The 25,210-nt window shown below is 43.0% G+C and overlaps 1 protein-coding gene across 2 annotated transcripts in view; it reads left to right on the plus strand.

Annotated features, from left to right (window-relative positions):
- The window catches only part of LOC121432517 (nucleolar protein 10), an 84,754-nt gene that overhangs the window by 38,797 nt on the left and 20,747 nt on the right, over positions 1-25,210 (plus strand). For both annotated transcript variants that reach the window (XM_041630509.1, XM_041630510.1), the window contains 4 exons: positions 17,070-17,196; positions 20,259-20,338; positions 20,521-20,619; positions 22,200-22,289. In XM_041630509.1, the coding sequence (XP_041486443.1) occupies positions 17,070-17,196; positions 20,259-20,338; positions 20,521-20,619; positions 22,200-22,289 (396 nt within the window). The remainder of the gene's footprint in view (positions 1-17,069; positions 17,197-20,258; positions 20,339-20,520; positions 20,620-22,199; positions 22,290-25,210) is intronic.

The following is a 25,210-nucleotide window of genomic DNA, read 5'->3' on the forward strand; positions in this document are numbered from 1 at the left end:
GCTTTTGCTGTCTATGAGGATATGTATAGCATTTGCTGTTTTTTATTGAAGTTTCTGCAAAAGTTGCTCTGTATGCAGGTAACAGTTGCCATTATGATTCATGTGTGAAGACTCAACATAGTCTTTGCTTTTTTTGTGTGTGTGGATCTGTGCTATTTCCTGGAGTGGCTAAACGTGTTGTTCAGTCTCCTTCCTAAGCTCTGGGGTCCAGTCTGCATGATGGGCCCTGTAGATTCAAATCAGCTCACTGCCAGCAACACTGGCTTATTGTGAGTACTAACTTGCTATTCTAGAGAGCTCCCCAGGTGAGCTATCTATTGGCACATCAGTATGTACCATATTAGTGTGCATGTAAATTGTGGCAGTGATTGATGGTATATTCCTATAAAAGGCTCATTGAACCAGAGGACCGTTGGACATGGTGACTGAAGTAATTTTGTTAGAAATTGCTATTTTATAGGACTAGTAGCAATATAGTCCCTTGGTTTGGGGAAGTAGTGCCATAGGCAAAAACACTATCCCCCAGGGACTCTGCCAGCAAGCAGAGGATGTACAAGACAGAACACAAGTAGACAAGTAGCTGCTGTGATGCCCTCCCCACTCACTACAGGTGGTCGAGTGTGCTTTGAAGGGAGGAGGAAGCTTTTGAAGCCCAGAACAGAGAGCAGGAAGAAATCTTTGAGGTTGCCCAAGCCAGCTTCTTGATTTATAGCTGAGGCACCGGGTTGTTTGTTCAAGGTCAGAAAGTGTTTGTTAGCAGTGCTGGACTAGGGGTGCTTTCCTAACTCTGTATCACTCTTATTTTAGAGTTAGGTAGAGCTGAGTGAGTGCTGGCCGAGCCAGAGTCACTTTCCTTTCTAAGCCATGTCTGGTCAGGGTGAGAGTGGGGAGCCAGGGCATGGAATGCATCTTTTGAGCTCTTTCAGTTAGGGGTTGTCCTTTGCCGCTCCCTGGGCACCTGTCTTCCACTAACCTTGAACTGGGAGAGCATTTTTTTTTTTTTGGTTTTTTTTTTTCGAGACAGGGTTTCTCTGTAGCTTTGGTGCCTGTCCCGGAACTAGCTCTTGTAGACCAGGCTGGTCTCGAACTCCCAGAGATTGCCTGCCTCTGCCTCCCTAGTGCTGGGATTAAAGGCGTGCGCCACCACCGCCCGGGAGAGCATTTTTTTTAGTGGTGAGTACTCATGTGATCCCCCATTCCTTTCCCTCCTGCATCCAGGATAGTGCTAGAGACCATCATTGTTGGGAGCGTGGAGAAAACAGACGTGCCGTTATTTCTGTTGTGTTCTGTGGTTGAGATGAACACAGCACAAGGTGACGTCACAATGGAGTGCCCCTGGTCACTTCAGATAATGGGATTTTGGACATGACTCATTGCTGGACACAAGTCATCTGCTTATACAGTGCTGCTCCAAGAGGGAATGCTCCAGAAGGCTTTTAAAGTTGCTTGTGAAAAAAAAAATAAAGTTGCTTGTGTTGTGTGTAGTATTGGGGATGGAACCTAGGCTCTTACACACGCTAAGAAGCCTGTTACTGCTAAGCCGCAGCACCAGCCCTTTTTTTGTGTTTTATTTTGAGATATGTTCCTGTTAAGTGTCCAGGCTAACTATGAATTTTATCTATAGTCCAGGCTGAGCTTAATCTCAAGATCCCCCTGCCTCAGTCAGCCAAGTGGCTGGCACCGTAGGTCTGTGCTTCCAGGACCAGCTTGTTCTCTATGAGGCGGGGTCTTCCCTTGCTGGCCAGCTCTAAATCCTGCTGCCACCTTCCACATATTATGGCTGCATGTGCCATCACATTACCCGTGACATTTTGTTCCCCACTGTCTGTGTTAGAGCTTACATTCTTTTAAGATTTATTTTTGTGTGTGTACATTTGGGATTTGCCTGTGTGTATGTCTGTGCAGGTGTCAGATCCCTGGAGCTGGAATTACAGACAGTGTGAACTGCTGTGAGGGTGCTGGGAATTGGACCCAGGTCCTTTGGAAGAGCAGCTCTTAACCGTTGAGCCATCTTTCCCGCTCCTAAGTTTAAACCAATGAAATTAAAGCTAAGAAATATTAAATATAATGGCTGGACTAAACGGGGGGTTGGGGAGATTTAAAGATCCAGTGGGAAAGTTCAGAACGGGCAAGGCAGACCTGAGCAACCACATGTGCAGAACAGCAAAGGGCTTTGGTCAGCTGTTGAAGTCCAAGAGCCTTAGAGACTCCCTGTGTGCGCAGGATGTATGACAAGGTGGGGCAATGATGGGTTCTCCTGAGTTCCCTGGTATTCACTGAGATGTGTTTCTGTTAGTTGTGGTGTGGGGCAGACTCAGAAGGAAGTTTAGGAGTACAACCCATCTCATAAAGCATGTTTTCAAAATGTAAGGAGAGTGAGTTCTTAAAGGCAGTGTGAGTGAGGTGAGGAGGACACCAGTGTACTGGACTGGGGAAATCTTCCGTCACTGACTGTGCTTGAAGAGCTCAGACCATGAGAGGGACACGTCTGAGCCACCAGAGCAAAGAGAAGGCAAGTTTGAATGAAAAGACATGGTTCCCTTCATTTGAGTTAGAGTTTGTCTGGAGAGATGGGTAGTTTTCAGAAGTCTTACTGTATAGTAAATAAGGGGACACCTGCTGGATTTTAGCCTCCAAGGAAGGCAGAAAGGTGGAGCCAGGTCCAGGGGAAGGTTTGGAACAATGAGGGATCTCCTGGGCACTCACTTGGGAGGTACTGCTAAGCAGCTCTTCTAGGCTAGGGAGAGTTGGAGTCTAAGTGCTAAACGCTTCCATTAACTTTTCCAACTAGCAAAAGCAGGGGAGTGTTCTTTTGCTTTTCCTAACTCCCCGAAGTCCATAGCTTTCCCTCATAAGTGAACTTGATCTGTGTGTGAGCTTGCAGTCCAAGGCTGTGCTCTTGTTGGGTGCTGTCGTCCATTTATGTGTATAGCTGAAGTGAGGGGTAGCACTCGGTGTAGGTGGCAGTGTGTGCTCTGTCTTCAACTTTACATAGAGGAAACGGGAGCTTCCTGTTCTAATCTAAACACTCAGGCAGTGACAGTTTCTGTGACATTTTTCTTAGCAGAGGAAACCCTCTCCACTTCCCATCACAATTATTGGGCCACAAAGATAGCAGACATTCCTAAGGCATTAATGTGTGAAGATCAGGAAGTAATTTTCTGAGCATCCTGCCACATTTTCAAACATTCACTTCAGTTCTGATTGGGTTAAAAATATTGGGTTAAAAAATTTACAAGTGGAAATATTTGATACACTTACGGCATATATTAATGCATCAGGTGATTCTTGTTTTTGCTTAAGTGGGCACATGTCAGGCCGTTCATTCTTCCATGAATGACCTCCTGTCTGACTGCGGTTTGAATCTGACACCCAAGGCCTTGCCTACAAGCTCCGTTCTTCCTTCCATCTTGGGGCTTTCCTGGCTGATATCCCTGCTGTCCTTTGGCAGTAAACCTTGTGTACCAGTTTCCTGTGAGTGAGTTTCCTGTGCCACTTCGATGGCAGAGATGGAGTTCAGCGTTTGCACAGGGATTGGCTTCACCTTCTGAGAATGTTGGACTGAATGTGTGTGTGTTGTCTTCCGTTAATGTGCCCAGTAGCTGTGTTTTCTTTTCTTAAAAATAGAAGACAGAGGGCTAGTGACACAGCTGAATGATAGAGAAATTTGGGCATACACGAGACAAAGTAAGGGAACTGTGAGAGTGGTACTGTCTGTCCTCCCGTCAGTGGCCTAGTCCCAGCAAATCTTCTAACATTCATCTCCATGAGAGAGCAGCTTTGTGTGGCTTTGCTTTTTTTCTTATGTATGTATGTATGTATGTATGTATGTATGTATGTATTTATTTATTTATTTATTTATTTATTATTTAAGACAGGGTCTTGCTGTGTAGGCTGGCTGACCTTGAATTCCTTGTCCACTTGCTTTGTTTTGAGATAGTCTCAGTTGTGTTTCCTAGGCTGACTTCCAACTCCATTTCTGAAGCAATCCTCCTGTCTCGGCTAAATATTACCCTCTTACAGAACTAAGGTGCACACACCTTTATACTCAGCTTGATATAGTGCTGCCCTCTTATTGAACTGAATGGTATTCTTGACGGAAAGGTCAGCATGTCTGTCCTTATTTCTTGTATATCTGTCCATGAGCATATGTCCTCATTCATCTGGTCATCACTAGATTTGGACCAGTTTCTAGCTCACAGAACCCTGAGAATGACATCATCCTCTTATCTGCCTTCCTATCAGTATTCTGTATCTGTACATCTCTCTCACTTGCTGAAGCCGCCCTTGACTCCATCATCAGCCTGTGTCCATAACTTGCATTAGTTGGTTACCCGAGGTAGATTTTCACAAATGGATGGTGTCATTGGTTACCATGAACGATGATGTCCTATGAAAAACCCGTGTACTCCTTCTGTTCCTCCCTCTCTCAGTCTTGCTGGCCCCCCAGGAGCCAATGACCTCTTAATTGTATTCATAATGTTGCCCCTTTTTTCTGGAATATACAGCAGCCATCTACCACATAGTTGTTCCACATTGTCTTTTCCCATAGTGACTTCATAGCTTCTCAGCTTATTTCTGTTCACTATGACAAACCTGTGTGGATATGAACAGTCCATTACACCTGCTAATTAGGGAGTAATTTGCCTGTTGCTGTGACAAAAAGGCTAGTCACATTGTGTCCATAGTGAAAGGACAGGGAGGGAACTGCTGGTGCTCAGCTCTCTCTCCTCAGCCTCACTGTGGGATGCACTACCAGTGTTCAAGTGGATCTTTCTCAGTACATGTGCGTGCACATGCACATGTGTGTGCATACACACACACACACACACACACACACACAAATGTTCAGGTGGATCTTTCTCTGTATACACAAAAAAGCACACATGTGCACATACATTGTGTCTGTGCTGATGAAGCCTCCCCCTCCTTCCCTTTCTCCTTCCCCAGTGCCCTCTCCCATTCTCCTTTCTCATCCTTCTTCCATTTCCTCTCCTATTCTGAGTGTAAGATTTCATTGTGAGATTATCATGTTGTTGGTTGATTGGTTGGTTGGTTGCCATTTCACCCTGGCTTTATTTGGAGAACATGGAAACCTTTTGCTGGGTTTTAAATGTCTTCTTCAGGCTTTCCTGGTCACTGTGCATGTCCCCCTGGAGATAATGAGTCACCATTAAGGGGACAAAAGATTGACCTTCCCAGTATAACACTGTGAGAAAGTGTTGTAGAATTTTTAATAGTTTTATTCATAGCTTTGTCTTCTAAGGCTTCCTTCCCTGGATGTTTTTGTATATTATATCTCGTACCCTTGGTTTACAGACTTCAGGATTGATTTAGAAAGCACAGAGAATGTGCCAAAAACTTATTAGCATATCCTTTGTTGGCAAGGAACTCAGGTAGAACGGAAGCACTGGAGTGCTGACAGCCAAGGACGGCGTACTAAACCATCTGTGATTCTTGGCAGAATAAAACGACAAGCCAAGATCTTGGGGGAGAGCTCACTTCCAGGTGCATGATCAAAGAGATAACTCCATTTTCCAATGAGAAAGTTGGCCTAGTGCCTCTCATGTCCATGGGGTGTGTGAGGTTAGTCTGAGCAGTTAGGAAGGAAAGTGTAAGAGGAAAAGGCTGTGAGGAGGGGGACGTCGTTCCTGTCTTGTTACTGGAGGCTCTGGGTGTGAACTCTAGGAAGCTCTGGAATTCAAATGCAATATGATATAAAAATCTGTTGTGGTTTGCAGCCAAGGTGCAAGGCCAGGCTCCTCAAGAAAAAGTGGGTGGGGGAACCTTTAACTATCTGTCCTTCTCATTCAACTAACAATGGACTTTGAAGAATGAGGCTGTGTTAACATTGCCCTCTTGCTCCTTGTTTGGTTTTTCAGTCAATATTGAAGGAAAATGGAAGCCGAGGAGTTCTTCATGCTATTTAGTATGCTATTTATGGGGCTGGAAACATGGCTCACAATTAAACACCATACTGCTCTTGCAGTGGACCCACATTTGGTTCCCAGCACCATGTAGGGCAGCTCACAGCCACCTGTAACTCCAGCTTCAGGGGCTCTGATGCTTCTTTCTAGCCTCCACAATACTGCACTCATGTGTGTGAACCCATTCATAGACACATACACACACATAATTAATTTTTTAAAGCTGTATGCCATTTATTTTTTTAATGCAAAGCAGAAAGAGATGTAATACTTTTCATTTTTACTTCATGAGCTATGTTTGAATCTCTCTCTCTTATTTTTGAGACAAAGTTTCTCTTTAGCCCTTGGTGTTCTAGAACTCCAGGCTGGACCAGGCTGGCCTCAGGCTCACAGAGTTCTTCTTACCTTGGCCTCCAAGGCTATGCCTGGCTCTAAATATGTCTAATTTTAAATATCTGAGACAGATGATTTGATGAAGGCATTTTATATTTTTTAATAGGATATTTATTCACATAAACTAAGGGATTGGCTCGAGTGTCATTATGTTTCCCTATTTTCTAGTTTAGCAAGAGCGTCTTTAACAGCTTCCTTGACAGAAGTCTGAGCCTTTGAGCAATGTTAAATTTTAAAATGCAAAGGGGTGGGCTGATTCTGTGTCTTTCTGGTGAGCTAGGAAGCAGTGTTTCTCTAGGCAGTCTTCTTAGAGATGGCGTGGGGACCTTGAACATACTTGGGTCTTTCTGGCCTCTCTGTGGCTCAGCTTTGCCAGGAAGGACTGCTAGAAAATGACCCTAGAAGCAACCCATTGTCTCCCACCCAATTTAGTCCCAAAACTTGAAAATATAGGAAAAGACTTAAAGATTGATAAAACTGTTAAGTCCTACGAAGCCAAACACAGGGCAGAAGGTGTTTCAGTACTCTTGGCACATGCTCCCTGGGATTCCTGCCAGAAATTTTTAACTGGGTCTAACTACAAGGGGCAGTCAGCGTAATCTAATTATGAGGAACATTCTTAAGAATGGGGACCTGGATAGGCCTGTAGATGGAGACTGGTGTTCATTTCCCAGCCACCCAGACCTGAATAATCACACAGAAACTATATTAATTACAACACTGTTTGGCCAATCGCTGCCTGGACAGTCACCCAAAGTTCTTTTGTAACACTGGGGCATCCATCTTCAGCCTGTAGGCCTGTAATATCTGGCAGACTTTTCAATAAAGCATGAAATTTGAAGATCTGTTCTGCCTTGTATTGGCAAAGTTTGTTACTTGGCTTTATTCTGTGTCCTGCAGAATGTCTGGCAGTTTCTTCTGTGAATCAGGAACCCTGAAGGACCATCCTATCTTTTGGAATGTTCAGCAGTCCCTTTTCTGAACTTCTGTGGGTCCTGCATGCCCAGTTTATATAGCATACTGTCAAGCAGTCCAGGCAAGAACAGTTTTTTGCCCAAATGGCTAGCCTTGTCACATTGAAGGCAAATTCCATAATGAATTTCTTCAATGGCCATCAACCTCTCTGAAGTAATTGCTGCTACAAGAAGTAGACGTGTCTCACTGTTGAGAAAAGTCTAAGTTCTTAAAACATTTTAAATGCCATATTCCACAGGTCTTTGAAAGGTTTGAAGAATACCTATTCATCTGAAATACATCTCTGTACATCTGAAAACCTAACTAGCATAAAAGTTTGCTTATTACAGATGACTATTAATCTGCATTTCTTAACTATACATTACATTTTCAAATGAGGTGTATAAACAATACTTTAAACAAGAGTTTTGGGAATCCCAAAACAATCATTTTGGGAATTTGGGCATTGTTTTCTCCAAACTGCTTTCTGCTGTTTGTTGGGCAAAGTATTTTTACGGTTCACAGAGACCTTTGGGGGCAGGGGTCTTGTTCCATCAAACTACATTAGCCTGAAAGGAATCCACAGGTTCTCATCTTCTGTGGAAACAAAAGCAGAACCTCTTTTCCAAAGTAATGTATCCTTAGACTCAAATTTTGAAGTCAAGATACCTTTAAAATATATATGTTGATTTATCTTAGCAGTTCCCAGAATCAAATGTCTCTCTGCAGTCAAAAAGTTCAAAGAAAACACAGTAATTGTATAATCCAGACTGTGTATTTTCATCTTTACATGGCTTTTTTCTCTATTTTTTATATTTATTATCTTTACTCTTTTAACCTATGACTGTCTATACTTGTTCTTCTTTCTCTCCTAAGCCCATGTACATGTATCTAACACTGTGCCCATTCAGAGGTCTTTTTCATCTAAATCTGTCTTACTGTGTTATTGTGTATCTGTAATCATTTTTCTGACCGGGAGAGCTTTTTTTTTTTTTTTAATTTCAACACTGTTTCGTCAGTAGCTTAGGTGTATTGTTAATTAGCTCTTACATCTTAATTTCTATTAATCTGTGTATCACCACGAGGCTGTGGCTTACTGGTAAGGTTCCCACACCTTTCTCCTTCTGCAGCTATGTGACGTCTGCTTTCTTTCTCCCTCTATCTCTGCTTAGATTTCCTTCTTTGCTCTATTCTGCCCTGCCATAGGCCAAAGCAGCTTCTTTATTAACCAGTGGTAATAAAACATATTCACAGCATAAGCAGGCCCTCTGGCCGAAGCCCTAGAGATGTCCCCATCTGAAAGGCAGGAATGGCAGAGGAGAACCCTCTAGTTAAGTGCACCATACAACCCTTCATTAGATTTTTAAAAACAAGAACTCTAGTGTTTGCTTTTTAAAGGGGATAATCTAGTGGCTTCTGTATATTCAGAATACTGAGTTGTCACCACCATCTAACTTGAGAGTATTTCACACCAAAAGGAAGCCTCCCTCTCTGTCTCTCTTCTCTCCCTCTTCTGCAGTCTCCTTCTGTCACTAGAGAGCCGTTTCTGAACATTTCATGTAAATGGTTAGTTTGGTTTTTACCTGTTTTCAGGGCCCATCTATGCTGTGGTGTGTTACTTCCTGCCAAGTGATAGATTTAGTTCGTTCTGTGTGTATAATGCTACTCTCCCCCATTTGTTAGTCGCTGAGTATCTTTATGACTTCACGCAGGAAGCTTTTTCTATTCTCCCATCTCTGGCACATGGTGTGTCCCCTCAGCCTCCCCTCAGACCCATGTCTTGTCATTTGTTGTTGTTGAAAACTAGAAACTTTAAAGAGTATGTGGAGATTGTGGACCTTCGCTCACCCCACCGAGTTTGTTGTTGCTTGTTAGGTAAGGCTCCTGGGCTAACTATAAAGTCTGCTTTCCTTGTTATATGGAGCTCCAGAAGTCTCTGTTTGCCTTGCTTAATTGTCAGTTAATGATTGAACAGAGATTTCTTTAAATGCCTGGAACCAGCAAGTCTCCCAGCCTCTATCAGAGCGATCTTGTAAATGCAAGTCAGATCATGTCAGTCCTGTGCCAAGGCCTCTGATGGCTTCTGTCTTGCTCAGTAAAGAAAAAGTAAGGCTTGCAGTGACCTGCAAGATGACCCCTTTTGGCTGTACCTGGCACGTCTTTTTGCTGACCTCACATAGGACAGGGAGTTGCCAGATGTGCTCTGCAATCTCTCTGTTTGGGTCTCTGTTCAGTCACTTCAGTTAGGGATGGCCTGCCCACCTCCGCTTCATTACATGTCTCCGCCCATTTTCCCCTCAGTGCCTGTTCACAGTGTAACAATTTCCTCATCTACAGTTCTCTTAATGGAGTTTAGGCTGCGGTGGGGTGGGGGTGGGGTTCTGCTTAGCTTTACTCTCTTTCTCTATGTTGTTGGAAGTGGTTTTCTTTTCTTTCTTTTTTTCGAGACAGGGATTCTCTGTAGCTTTGGAGGCTGTCCTGGAACTAGCTCTGTAGACCAGGCTGGTCTCGAACTCACAGAGATCCTCCTGCCTCTGCCTCCGGAGTGCTGGGATTAAAGACGTGAACTACTGCCACTCGGCAGAAGTTGTTTTCACTTGATGGTCTTGGCCATCTTTAGCAATCCATTCTTGTGTAAGAATGAGGCAGTGGAGTGTTGCCTATAGATCCCGTGTGAGAACGAGGCCAGCTGTGGCTGCACCTGGGGATCCCGTGTGAGAACGAGGCCAGCTGTGGCTGCACCTGGGGATCCCGTGTGAGAACGAGGCCAGCTGTGACTACACCTGGGGATCCCGTGTGAGAACGAGGCCAGCTGTGGCTGCACCTGGGGATCCTGTGTGAGCATGAGGCCAGCTGTGGCTGCACCTGAGGATCCTCTGAGAGTGAGGCTGTGACTGCACTTGGGGTTCCTGTGTGAGCGTGAGGCAGTGGGATGCTGCCTGTGGAAGCCCCATGTGACCTGTCTTTTTCCCCTGGAAGTTTTCCTCTTGACTTTTTGAACCAATTTCCAGATACCAAGACCTAGGACCTTCTGGGCCCTTTGGCTTTCTCCAGAGAATACCTCCTAGGTTCTTCCTGAAGTAGAAGCACAATCGTGCATGCTTGGCCTCTGGCATTCAAGGGAGTAGGAAGGGCCCTGACATCTAGACCAGCTGTCATTTCAGCTCCACGGCTTGAGTCACTTGCCCTTTGTTCCATACAGCCCCGTAGCCATGTGCTGCAGCTCGGGGTTCTCTTCCAGAGTTATGTCCTCTGGTGTCCTTAGAGGTGTTTTACTAGCCCCTGCACCTACTTCCTTGTGTCCCAGATGCACCGAGGGACTGTATCTGCCCCTTTCTCACTGCCGCCCGCCTCTGCATGCCCTTGCCGACCACTTGTATTCTCCAACACAACAAGGCTTGGGGTTGGAGCAGAGCAGCCTTACTCACTGAAAGCTCCTTGTGGTTCTTATATTGATGTTAATTTTGTATTTAACTGTTTGCCAGGGATGTCGTCTCCCCTGGCTCTTGAATGCAAGCATGCTGCTCATGCTCATTTGTACTTTCAGAGCCTTGCATAGACTAGCTCTCCCTTGACTATCGGACACGGAGAAAGCACCCTGTTTACAGGGTCTGTTTGTTTCACTTGGCCTTATTTTTCTTATTAATTTCAGTGTCTAAACTACATTTCTAAACCAAATCAAGATTAAATTACAGATCATTTTTCTCTTTTCCCAAAGTAAGCCTTGCAGTGAGGTAGTCCAGGTCTGTGATTCTAGCACCTGAGGGGCAAAGGTAGGATGATTATTAGTTCAAAGTCATCTTCTTGTACACTATGCGTTGAGGCCAGCCTAGGCTAAACTTGTTCCCAAGAAATAAAATAAGTCTTAAGCCCTGAAGTTAAATCATAGTGATGTTAACCTGAGTCTTAGGAACAGGGGAAAAAGTCTTAGGAAAGGCTATAGCAGAGCAGTGTACCTTTGAGTGACTAACAGTTGCTCAGGCTAATGCATGTAAACTTGGATGTTCAGTTAGGCAGCTCATTATGCTGCAAACACAATTACATGCTCAAAGACTCACCCTTTGGCTCACCCAGTCTGTGATGCTCATTAAGCCTCAGCTGTCAGAATTGAAAACACATACAGGGACAGTGGATCATGTAGCTAACATGGAGTAAGCTGTAGGAGGAAATTTTCTTCTGAGTTTGTCTTAGAGTTGAACATCATAATTTACAAAAATCTATTCTCTCCCTAAAGAATCATGCTGTAAAGCATAAAAATTATCATGAATAAAAATAGTCCATAATATTTGTATTATAGCTTAACTAAATTTAGTATATATTTACTACATGGACCTGTATTTAGTATGTATATTTTTATTGTAGTACAGTGTCTTCATCTCTTTCTTACCTGTAATTTTTATATTAAAAAAAAGCCTTTCTTTTTTATAACTGACCTGACTCCTTAGAGCGCAAGCTTGACCTAGATTGACAATGATGAGATTCTTTATTTTATCTTTATTTTGTCCCAAATAAGTAGTATGAATATATGTGACTCTTCTGTAGACATTCTCAATGGGTTTAAGAATGGGCCACTAACTCAGAATCCACTGAGATTTCACATAACCTATGGTATATTTACTGTATTATTATTTTTTAAGATGCCAGAAATTCTGGGCTGTAATTCTGGCTCCAGTTGTTTGCGATAAAGATGCACGTCTTCACAGTGAGAATAGCAGCTTCCTATCTGGACCTAAGTTTAAGCCCCACTGGGTCTGACTTTACCCCTTAAAGTCACCAGTGCTGGTGGTGATCGTAGCTCTAATCTCAGAATTTGTATTTCTGTCTGTTTTTAGAATATCCTGAAAACAGTTAAAATAACTGAGTAGTTAACTCATATGACTGCGGAGTGATAAACTTATTCTGTAGTCCAACTTGGTCTTGCTGGGAGTCAGCATCGTTTTTTATTTTTATTTACTTTGTCCATATTTATGTTTGTGGTTACTCAGATCTGGAGGTCAGAGGACAACTTTTTCCACCATGTGGGTACCAAGGATGGAACTCAGGCGTCAGGCAGCCTTTGCCCACCAAGCATCTCATCCCTCAGCATCTAGAATGTGTTAAGTGCATTCTCTGCCACTGAACTGCAGCTCCTAGCTCAGAAAACATGACATGATTGATGGAATGATAATGTCCATTGTTTGTTTTTTTTTTAAGTAAGTTTTCCTCACGTTGTAAAACCAAAACTTTGTAAATCAATATATCTCTAAGTCGACATGTAATGTTATGCCTTGGAAGACAGCAGGGGACTTTGATGTGTTAATATGCAGTCATTGTAAGCACAGCAGAGACGCGACCATGGTTTTTGCAACTTAATGGTAGACCTATAAAAAAGTGCTGGCTTGGATAAGCATGCAGTTACCTTGTGTAAGCTCCTCTTCCTACAGTGACTCTGAGGTTTTCTCTGAAAAGGAAGTGGGACATGTGCTTAATAAAGTCACCACTAGGTTAATTTTGGTTTTCGTGGGAATATTTTCTCCTTATAGAATGTAATGTCCACAAGTCTGATTGTAGAGATTGTTTATCATAAGTAGACCTGTTTCCTGAGAGACAGATTAATACAGCTCCATGAAAATCCAGGTATTTAATCAAAAGGAAGGTCACAGACATGACAAAGGGTCTATAAGAAGGCTCAGTAAGTAAAGGGTGCCTGTCACTAAGCCTCACAACCTAACCTTGATCCCTGGAACACTCATGTTGATAAAAAGGGCCATTTTCTGCTGATTGTCCTCTGCCCTCATATGACACCTTGCTCCCCCCCCCACTAATTAAATAAATGTAATGATAATTTTTTTAAAAAGAAGAGTGGAAAACTAAATTTAGAGCTGGTCTGACATTGGTCACCCCTTCCACCGTCCCGAAGAGAAGTCGGAGCTTGAAATCCATTCTTTCCGTGGTCCGTCAGGTCCGACTCTATAACTGTAGTTTTGTCACCTGCAGTCAGCGAGCTACAGATTGGAAATACTTGCAAAAACATGGTCTCCATCTTGAGTATATACAGACATGGTGCTGTGTGACAAAACTTTTCCTGGGGATACACAACACACACGTCTACCTACCCCAGATCAATGTCCGGCTTACAGGACCATGAGTTTTACTGGGGTCATTTACAGGAATACGGGTGAGGGGTTATTTACAGGAGCAGAAGAAATTCCTCAGAAGACAACTGCATCACCAAAGCCTACCCTAGCACAGGTGACAGCTCAGTAAGCTGGGAACCCAGAGCACTGCAGAGGCCGCCAGCAGCTCACCAGGTTGGAGAGTGTCCTTTTCTGCTGCTTCCTTGTATGAGAGAGACTCTCAGCTTCTGTTGTTTACTCTGACAGGAAGGAGCTTAGTGAATCCAGGCAGTTTCAGGGACTTTCCTGGAGCGATTTTGAGTTGTAGTGCTTCTCTTCAGAATGGACTGTTTCAGTCTTGGAGGAGATTGTTATATAACATTTGGGTTGGTCTCTTTGTTTAATTTGGGAGCTTTGAGGGTCACTTTGCCCTAAGGAATTTACTATAATAATTATTTACATAGCCTTTATTATGTGTTTGCTTTTTTGGTTTTTCAAGATAGGGTTTTCTGTGTAATCCTGGCTATCCTGAAACTTGCTTTGTAGACCAGGCTGGCCTCAAACTCAAAGAGATCCACCTGCCTCTGCCTCCCAAGCATTGGGATTAAAGGTGTACATCACCACTGCACTTATATCATATTAACTTTTAAAGTGAGGATTTTTTTTATGTGTATGTGTGTGTTCCTGCATGAGTTTATGTGTACCACATCTGTGTAGGAACCTGAGAAGACTAGAAGGGGAGGGGGCAATAGGTTCTCTGGAACTGGAGTTACAGGCATTGTGAGCCATCTGATGGAACTCAACCCAGATCCTCTGCAGTAGCGATAAACATTCTTCAGCCCCACCCTAAACCAAAATTTAAAAAAATAAAATAAAATATTACACTGGGCATGGTGGCACATGCCTTTAATCCCAACACTTGTGAGGCAGAAGGACGCGAACCTCTTGAGTTCAAGACCAGCCTGGTCTACAGGGTGAATTCTAGGACAGCCAAGGCTACACAGAGATACCCTATCTTGAAAAACAAAAAAACAATTTAAAGTATTACTTTCATAAATAATCTACAGATGGACTTTCACAGTGATGGGGACTGAGCACATCTGCTCAGCAGACCTTTACTGTGATTTAAAACATATTGGAGGACACTTCCAGTTTACAGGCATAAGCAGGCTGCTTCATCAGCACCTGCATGGTTTGATGTAGGCAGGAGACTTGGAACTGGTCTCCTGATGGCACCAGGAGTCTCTTGCACCACAGTCAAAATAGATCTGACGTTCACCGAAAAATGATCTTATATCTGACAGTTTTATAAGACACATAAATGTTTTCATCTGAATAAGAAAAAGAGACCATTTGGAAATAGTTTTGCCAGACATTTTCAATTGTAAAGCCTGCATGTGTACAACCCGTACGCACTTTGTCCCATACTTGCCAAGCACCTGCAGCTTGGGAGACTGGCCTAGGTACTAAAGAATTCAGCATTAAGAAAACCAATGAGGGGCTCACGTCTCTGTGGTTTGGGCCTCGGGACCTTATGTTATAGAATAGCGACAGTGGAGCCCTTCTCTCCTGTCCAAAAGAAGAAAGGCCTGCTGGGAACACTTTGCTCCTTCGGATTCACTGCTGCTGGACGAGCCCTGTGCTTGAGAGGGTAGAAGCTCTTATGAGCTCTGCCAGGACCTGTGAGAAGCTAACTCGTCACTGGGTTTATTTCAGCTGAGATTCCTGCAGATACCTTTGGACTTGGTTCATTGCTGTATGTGCCTAGGGTGTGTGCACACGTGTGCTGGGGGAGGAGGGTGGTGTGTGTACTTACGTGTACACTTTCTATATACAGAGTGCTTGCTTTTTGGCCATGATCCTTCTAAAGTTTAAACTTCAGAAGGATCATGGCCAAAAAGCAAGCACTCTGTATGTTGTAATGTTGAGTATAGGTGTCATTGATTTCAAGCTCTTTGTGTGTTGTAATGTTGAGTATAGGTGTTTATTGATTTCAAGCACTCTGTATGTTGTAATGTTGAGTATAGGTGTCTATTGATTTCAAGCTCTCTGTGTGTTGTAATGTTGAGTATAGGTGTCTATTGATCTCAAGCACTCTGTGTGTTGTAATGTTGAGTATAGTTGTCTATTGATTTCAAGCACTCTGTGTGTTGTAATGTTGAGTATAGGTGTCTATTGATCTCAAGCTCCTTTGTGAATTTTCAAATGTGTTGCATTTCTTGAAGGTTTATATGTGTTTGGAATCAAACTATTTCACTTATCATTTAAAATAGTATAAATTTGTAGTAGTGGGAAACTGGTCTGTAAGGTTCCTCTATGCTCCTTAAACTTGGTTTTCATGTTCTTTGCCCCATAGTCTCTATGATAGTGTATTGGGCCCCCCCCTCCACGTGCCGCCTTTAATTGAAAAGGGTGTTAATAAGAGCTGTTCTCCTTTGTTTTGCCTCTTCCTCCTACCATCCCCAAAAGTTAAAACCTGATTTCATAGCTTCCATTATGGTTCTGGTTTTTCCCCTGTATAATTACTGCTGAAGTAAATAGGTGTCAGGGAAGTTCCACAGTGCTGACCCTGGGTTCTGGGTTCACTTGTCTGTAGTATCCCCAGGGAATGAGCACATTTCCCGTGAACTAAGTACTGATCTCAATGGGTGTAGCCTGGTGCAGGGAGAGATACTGTCAGCACTAAAACACTACCCAGCAATCACAGTGTTGTAGGGAGGAGTGGGATCATGTTGTATTAGCTTGCCGTAAGCTCTGCCCGGGCTCCTAGCCTTTCCCTGGGCTGCCTAATGGTTATTTACTTTAGGTCAGGCCTGACGGAGTCTGGGTATGAAAATAAAAGTGTAGGTACTAACTATATACAGTATTTTTGGTGTACTAAGGTTTATTTTAGACTGGCTAGGACCATGCTTGTTTTTTTAATGAGAACATTTAAAATCTCTTACACTCTCAACCGTTGTTGAAAATATAATACATTGATTGGTATAGTCTAGAATTCAATTTTGTATGTGTTTATGTGTGGGGAGGGTTGAATACTCACTTGTGTGCATATGTGTAAAGGTCAGAGGTCAATCTCAGATATAAATCTTAAAGCGCCATCTTTTTTTTTTTTTTTTTTTTTTTGGACTATTAGGCTTCACTAGTGAGCCCCAGGGGTCTGTCTTTCTCCATTTCCCCAGTGCAGGGCTTGCAAGCACGTGCTACGTGCCTGAGTTTTGGGGTTTGTTTTTGATCATGGGTTCTGAGGATCAAACTGAGATCCTCATTGTTCGGTTGGCTAAGTACTTTAATGATATTTAAATAGGCCACATAAAATTAGGGTAGAATTATCAAGTAGTGAAAAATCTTGAAAGTGGGTAATGCTTACTTTAGACTTTTGTTTGTTGTGGTCGACAAGCTTTTGTAAAATCCTGGTGCTAAATCTGTGTTATAGAGGTCTAGCTCTCTTCAGTGAGTCACATGATGGGTAAAGGAAGAAACTATCTGAATTGCTTGTCTGTATTTTTATAGTTTAATGTAACAGTGTAATCTTTCCAGCCTAAATTCTCCTACTTTGTTTACTCTTTTCCCACTATATTCTCTGCCATGTTTACATATATTGTAGCTATCTTTATTCTGAAGGAAACAAACACAGCTATGATTAAAGAACCCTGGCTCTAAGGTGTTGTGATTGACAGTGACCTTCAATAACTCCCCCCAGGTTCTGGGTCCTGCACCCAGGTGGTGTTCATTCCTGGACAACTTGACAGAAGAGTTAGAAGAGAATCCAGAGAGCACAGTGTATGATGACTACAAATTCGTCACCAAGAAAGACCTTGAAAATTTAGGTAAAATGTGCTAAAAATTATTTTTGAAATTGTCTTGTTTCCACTTTTAGGAGTTTTAAACATTAGAATTGATTGAGCCATTTTTATCTGATTTTCCAAATGTCCCATTTCTGCCAAATTAGATATCAAAAATGTTCTAAATGATCAAATTTATAATCTCTACTCAGAAAAAGGCTTAGGAAAGTCCAGCTGGCCGACACTCCCTGTGCCGTCACTGGGAGCGGCTTTCTTTCAGCACACTGATGACCTGTCCAGAGAGTGGGTGCTCCCCAGGTCTCCGTGAGTGGAACGTGGCCTCGAGAATGTGATAAATGGAAGCACAGTAACTCTGAGGTCTCGCAGACTGTACACAGGTGGTTCTTGGGTCTTTTTTAAATCTATTCATGAAGAACCTAATCCAAGGCTTAGGGTTCAAGCCTTCCAATAGAAGAGACTCTTCATGCAGACTGAACATTCCAACCGAAATCTGAAGTGCTCCAGAGGTCAGAACTTTCTGAGCACTGACTTGACACTCCAATGTTTTAGGCTTTTGAGTCTAGATTTTTAAATTAGGAACTCAAAGCTTTCCGTGACTATAGTGACGAGTTTACTTAATCAGTTTGCAAAGAGATCTATTTTGGATCAAGATAAGTTTAGATTTTGCAGTCTGACTGGGCACATTCACTGGGTAGAGCCATAGTAAGATCAGTTGCTAAAGAGCAAGATTCCTAATTCCCCAAAGGCCTTCCACACGATATCATTAGCAAATATATCTATACTTGGGTAATTAATCAGACCACATACTATGAGGAAAATACATAAGTTGTGTGTTTTTACATGTCATTACGGATCTCTTTTAAGGCTCTAATGCAAAAATCCATCCTTATAATTTCATTAATATATTGACCTCTAGGAAGTATTTTCTGATTAACTCTTACAGTTACAATAAAAGAGCACCCTATTTAATTTTGCCTTTTGTCATCGTTGTTCCAAAATGCATACTACTTTAAACTGCTACATGGTTTTTCCCAGTCTGATTTTCAGGTCGAATTATGGAAATCAGAGTCACGTGTTGTTTAGAACGATAGTGATAGCAAATGCCTGTAGTCTCCTGGAGAGACGGGAGCAGGAAGATTTCAAGTTCCAACCCTGCCAGGGATACTCAGTGAGACCTTATCTCAGAATAAAAATAAAAAGCTCCCTAGAGTTGTGTCTCAGCAGTACAGAGCTTGCCTAGCATGCACAGGGCCCCTCTTGGTTCAGTCTTTAGCACCACCAAAGCAGAAAAGAAAGGAAGTCACTTGATAGTCTACCAAGCTGTATTTCATGCATCACACATGGTTTCTTTTGAAGATAAACCATGTCATAACATCCATGGTTTTGTTTTTTGTGTGTTCTCTCTGTCTCTCTCTCTCACACACACACATACACATACCTAGAATTTGTACCTAAATAATTTCTAGGGAATGAAGAAATGGCTCAGCAGTTATGAACACATACTGCTCTTGCAGAGGACCTGAGTTGGGTTCCCATACTCACATCAGGCAGCTTATACCCGCATGTCACTCAAGCTCCAGAGGATCCAACATCCTCTTCTGGATTATACAAGCACCTGCGCTCACACATGTACAGACACATATAAACATAACTAAAGATGTTTTGAACAGAACTAATTTCTTTGACAGCAGAGTTTCTATGTGTTTCCTTAATGTGTTCCTGTTCTAAATTTCTTATTGTTTTATTACTACACTTTTGCGTTCACACATGGTGTGTTTCTGCAGCATGCATGTTGGAGGACAGAGGACAGCTGTATAGAGTTGGTTTTGTCCTACCTTTATGTGGGTTCCAGGGATCGAACTCAGGTCATCAAGTTTTCATGGCAGTTGCTTTACTTGATCCTCTCTCTATTCCTATCCTAAGTGTAATCTACGTAAGAGAAGGTTCCCGAACACCAACTGATAGTGAACTCCTTAGTCTATGCTGAAACTTTGTGTGAATAATGTAGACCTTTGAACAGAGTCTATCTGTAGCCTCGACTGGCCTCAAAGCCTTCCCCTTCCTGTGGTTGCCTCCCCAGTGCTGAGATTGTATTGTAGTCCTGTACTCTGTAGTCCATGCCTAGTGGTGCTAGAGATGTTTGTGATTGAACTCAGAGTCTTGTGCATGCTAGACACATGCTCCTCCAGACGTATACTCCCAGCCCAGTAACATGGGTCTTAATGTCATACATATGTGAGTTAAGTTTGTCAGCTGTTTGTGTTTGGGAAGACCAGGCCTTGACAGTGCCCTTTGTTTCTGGAAATATTGACAATACTGCTTCAGGTCTGCTTTCCTTTTCCTACTTAACAGTATGTGTATGTGTATATATATGTGGCAGCCTACTGTAGATTCCCAACATACTGCTTTAATATCAAGCTGGTTTAGCCCTGCAGGTGGCACCTGCCTCTAGTCCTAGCACTCAGGAGGAAGAGGCAGGTAGAACTCTGAGTTGGAGGCCATTCAGGTCTACATAGAGAGTTACGGTATAGCCAGTTTTACATAGAGAGACCCTGTTTCAGTAAATAAATGAACAAATTATTTCAAAACCCAAGAAGCACTATTATAAGGAACTTTCTTTACCATAGTCGTAGTTCATCAAGCCTTTCCCATTAGTTTTACACTTAAGACATTTAAGACAATGAGAATGGCATTAGTACAGTTTTTTAATACAGTTTTAGTCCTTAAATATTTTACTCTAAAGGGAAACTGTATTATAATTAAATTGTGTTTAAGGAAAACTTAAAGTTTAATGACTCAGTAGTTAAGAGCACACTGACTGCTCTTCCAGGTTCAAGTCTCAGCACCCACACGACTGCTCACAACTTTCTGTAACTCCAGTCTCAGGGGATCCAACACCCACCTCTGGTCTCTGTGGGTACTGCATCCACATGGTGCACAGACATACACTCGTCCGTACACATAAAATAAATGGTGTTTTGCACCCATACACATAAAATAAAAAGAAAGATTATAAAGAAAGGAAGAAAAGCTTACATTTTACTGACAGCTTCATAAAGTTCTTCCCTCTTCTGGTGAACTTGCAGGGCTCACACATCTCATCGGATCCCCTTTCCTCCGGGCTTATATGCATGGATTTTTCATGGATATCAGACTCTACCACAAGGTAAATAAGGGCTCTAGGTATTTCAGGTGATGTTAAACCATCTATAGCTGCTTCTGCCTTATTTAAGCCTTCATAAAGCATATTTCTGCTCTGTGAGGGATCCATTTTCTTGGTACAGTAGTCGTGGGACATAAATGCTACTCTATTAATTCTCTTTAATGTCATTCTTTTGTTCTGAAAAGGTAAAATTGATGGTAAATCCATTTGCTTATGAAGAATATAGGAAAGATAAAATTCGGCAGAAGATAGAAGAAACACGCGCACAGAGAGTCCAATTAAAGGTAAAAATTCTGCTCAGCATTGAGCTTGCCAGAGGAAAATCGTTAAGAAGTCTGCCATCATGTCCATGGTTCTCCATCTGTTAGTTCACATCTTTTTTTTTTAAAGATTTATTTATTTTTATTATTTATATAGTGTTCTGTCTGCCCACATGCCAGAAGAGGACACCAGATGTCATTACAGATGGCTGTGAGCCACCATGTGGTTGCTGGGAATTGAACTCAGGACCTCTGGAAGAGCAGCCAGTGCTCTTAACCTCTGAGCCATCTTCTTTTGCTTTCTTGGTGTACTTTGTTATGTGGGAAGGTGGTCAGATGTTTGGGGAATAACATGTACATGATCTTAACCAAAGGCTAAGACACTGGGCAGTTATCTACAGCAACTGTTCTCAATGCACTAAGAACACCTGCTTGGTTCTCAGGTTCTCTGTATCCTGGCATGTCCAATACAGAGTCAGGAAACCAGCAGCATCTATTGTATTGATGGGGAGGATTTAGAATATACATAACTTTGTCCACCAGACATTAGAGCCCCAGAAAGGCAGAAACACTGAGGTTGGGGTAAGAGAGGTGCTAACTGCGGGAAGCACCTACCACTTTAGGTCCAGGCATTAAGAAAGATGTGGTCTAGTGAGGAGGACCCAGACTCCTAAGAAGGGGCTTCAGGGTGGTTTCTACCTCTGCTGCTGGGGCTACCTGTTGTTCTCATGGCAAAGAACTGCTATTGGGTGCTTCCAGCCAGACCATGTGCAGACAGGGAGGAGCTTCCAGTCTGCCTGTTCCTGCTTTCCTGGCTCTTTGGCATCCTGTCCATTGACTCAAATCACTGAGCGATAAAATACTTACAACTGAACATTGGTTTAAAATATTCATACACTCACTCTCAGTAACAAAATACTTGTTCTATTATCCACAGTTGTTCAGAATTTATAATAGCAGAGAGAGATTACAAGTGTGTGTATGTTTTAGCAGAGGAGGTGTGTACCTGCCAGAGTTGTATTTTACTTAGTACATTAAATGGAACATGATGTGGAAGGGGACAGTGGGTAGCTCATCGCTTATCTGAGAGTCCTCAAGATCCCATCTAGAATTTTCATTAAGAATTCAACCTTTACAGCACTCAGGAGGCAGAGGCAGGCTCTGTGAGTTCGAGGCCAGCCTGGTCTACAAGCGCTGGTTCCAGGATAGGCTTCAAAGCTACAGAAAAACCCTGTCTCGAAAAAACTAAACAAAAACAAAAAAAGAGAATTCAACCTTTAGGGAGCAAGGAGCAATGCAGTGAACTTTTCAGAGGTTCCCACAACTACGACAGAGGGCAGGGCAGGTGTCTGCAATTCCAACGGATCCAGACTCCATGGCTAGCTTCCCAATGAGCTGGAGAGAGCATGCTCCCAGTAGCAGGCCGCTCACGGTTCTGTACCATTTGGCCCACCTGCTGCTATTCTTCTGTCATTCTTTCCTACTGTGGGATGATAAAGTAAGAAATAAGAGTGCACCATCATTGTTCGCTCACATGCTCACAGAACTGCTAGTATTTAGTGTTGCATGTGTTTATCTCAGTGCATCTGTTCCCTCTTTACCAGAAACTGCCCAAAGTTAATAAAGAACTGGCGCTTAAATTAATTGAAGAGGAGGAGGAGAAACAGAAGTCTACACTGAAAAAGAAAGTAAAGGTAAGATGTCCTAAGGCAGAGAAAACATGAGTAAGTTGCTTTGTATTTAATGGGTAATAATGTATATCTTTTTATTGTTGGGGTTCCCCTACCCTTGCTTTTGAGAGAAAATGTGCTTAGCGTGGACAGTTTGGAAAATGGGGGTGGCGGATGTCAAGTTGAAAGCTGCACCCTGTGATCTTTGTACATGGAAAACCTTAGTATTGGGCAGATTTCCTCAGTCTTTTTAAAGTGGCATGCCTTATTATCAGGAGTACCATGTATGCTGAAATCTTACCCTGGTTCTAGAAGATAGCAATGCTAGTTTCCCACTTTGTTGAAAGTTCTCTGTATTTTAAATGGCTACATATTCTGTGTTCTAATTTACTTAATCTTTTGTTTCTAAATAGCTGTTGCTTGTTTCTATTCTGACTGGGGTTTTGTTGTTGTCTCAAGGCCCTCAGTGGGGAGGGTCTCTGACCCAAAGTGTGGGCAGTGATGGACACCCCAGCAGAAGTGCTGTGTCAGCATTGCTCTCTGAACCCAGCACTCTAGGGAGCTTCAACCCTGTGTCCATGCACATTGTAGCCAGGGCGCCCCTCACTGCTCCGCTATCATGTTGGGGAGCAGGTACACGTGACTTCTTTAAGGTGACATATTTCGGAAGTGCACCCCATGATGGCCTAGGCAGTTTCGCAGGGGCTCTAAAATGAGGATGCAAATTTGAACCTCATGATCTACATGGTTTTGTAGAATTTTCTGGGTCAAAAGTTTTTTAATTCTAGACAAAAGTGCTTTTTTTGTTTTTGACTTGGCATTATAGGAAGTCATGTGCTGCTACCTGCCTGCCTTTTCTGGGGTGATAGTAGACAGGGACCAGCCAGAAAAATCATAAAAGTAAGCACAGCCTTAATGTTGTGCCAAGGTGGGGAGGTGTGCCTCTTTTTCCAAATTTCTAAGACTCTGGGGTCCTAGTTCCTCTCCTGTCCCACTCCCGCCCCAGAGAGGGCATGCAGGACCTGGATGGTGGAGTAAAGGACCTGACCTTGTGGCTGTGGGCAGAGCTTTGGGGCTTCCGGGGGGCTTCCTGTCTGGTTACTTATTCTTTGTCTCTGCTCTCCAACCAGGCAGCTGAATGTAAGCTACAGGTGCATGAGCCCTGCTGTGCTCTCTGGTTTTTCTGCCTTCCTCAGAACCCAGGCTCTTCTTCGTAATTGTCTTGTGCACTGGTTGTGACTTAGATGTCCCTTCATCTTCACTGTTACCTGTACCGTGTAAGGACAGGTAGGGACATCTCAGTGCTGTGGTTCTGTGGGAGTTCACTCGCGCTGTACCATCTGCCGCCTTCTCTCCCTCAGCCTCTCCCAGCAGCCTTTCCTGGCCTAGTACATCTTTAGGTAAATTATTTAAATCTTAGGGAGCTCTTTTAAGGTAAAATACATAGATGGTTTCATGTTTCTGTTTCCATTACATGAATAATCAACCAATACTGAACAATGACTTAAGCTTACTCAAATTTACATTTGTGCTGTAGCTATACACCTCCCTAATGTACACCAGTGTGTGTGACCATGCGTGTAACAGGGTGGAAATGTGTGGCGTCCTGCTCTGCTGGTGTTCTGTCCCTGAGTGTCACATTGATCTTGTTGGCCGAGCCTGAGGACAATTAGCCTATGACCTTTTCAGCTCCACAATGTCATTTACAAGCCACGTGGAGTGGTCATTGTACTTTCCTGACCTGAAGCTCCTAGAAGAGAGTGGAACTAATTTAGATTGTAGATTGAGATATACTTTGTGCTCAGAGCCCTCGTCACAATGGTGTTATGGGGTACTTGGACTAAATTCAGTTTTGCTATTTTAAACATCATGGTATACAGCAGAGCCTGTGATGATAAAAATGCAGAAGTCTGCTCATCCCCCTGGGAGACAGTGTAGGGACAGGGTCTTTGTGTGTGTGTGTTAATGCACTGAACCTTCGTGCATTCCTCAGGCGCAGTCCACACTGTTTTTTAGACAATGTCTCGCTGGTGCCTGGGGCTCGTTGATTAGACTTTCCTCAGTTGCATCTAAATTCCTAGCCAGTGGCAGTGTCCCTTTTCCTCTCCCAGCTCTGCTTGGTACCTCCCCTCTGTCTGCTACATCTTCATCTTTTCCTCCCTGTTAATTAGCGACTCTGTGAAGTGAGTTTAGCCTTGGGATGTAAGCGGGAGTGACCACACCGTATGCTCCTGGGCTGTGTAAACTGGTGACCATGAGGCCCATCTCTGAAAGGATTGACAGAAGCACATGATGGCCCCTGGTCTTGAGCCTGGCTCATATTCACATAGGAGTGGGAGTTTGTGGAAGTTCACACTTCATGCTACCACAGTGGAGTAATTTGAGAGGTCACTGAAATTTGAATCCTGTTGTTGGGGGCCCAGTGTTGTTTAACTTAATCTGCAGGCTCCCTATGAGTAGATGTTCTAGAAGTCACTTCCAAGTCAGTCTTTTCCATGTGTTCCCTCAGCGTTGACTCTTGCTCACACCTCTCCTATGCTTTACAGCCAGGACAGCATGCGTGCTCTTCAGACGCTATCTTAGGGTCTCATATTGGGCTTGTACTATTTGTGCTGATTCAGAGAGGGTGAAGCTTAGGAAAAGGTGATCTTCTTCTGTCACCTGCACTGTCTCCTCCTGGCTCCTTATAGCTGGTTCTGTCTTTAAAGCTACGTCACTGACCACCAAATTCTGCTAGGAAGGAAGCTCTGCTAGTAAAATGGGCCCAAATTTACTTTTTATTGACTTAAATCAGACTCCATGATCAGTGTTCAGTCTTATTATTGAAATGCAGGCATAACATATGGTCTAAAAATCTTTTCTTAGACACAAATATTTAATTTGTCATCTAATGGTTTGAGATTCAAACCAGATTGCTCACAAATTAAGAGAAGAATTCCTACCAC

The sequence above is a fragment of the Microtus oregoni genome, unplaced genomic scaffold (assembly GCF_018167655.1).
Source record: "Microtus oregoni isolate MIOR12 unplaced genomic scaffold, Mior012 000034F_ref0000314, whole genome shotgun sequence".
NCBI classification, from domain to species: domain Eukaryota; kingdom Metazoa; phylum Chordata; class Mammalia; order Rodentia; family Cricetidae; genus Microtus; species Microtus oregoni.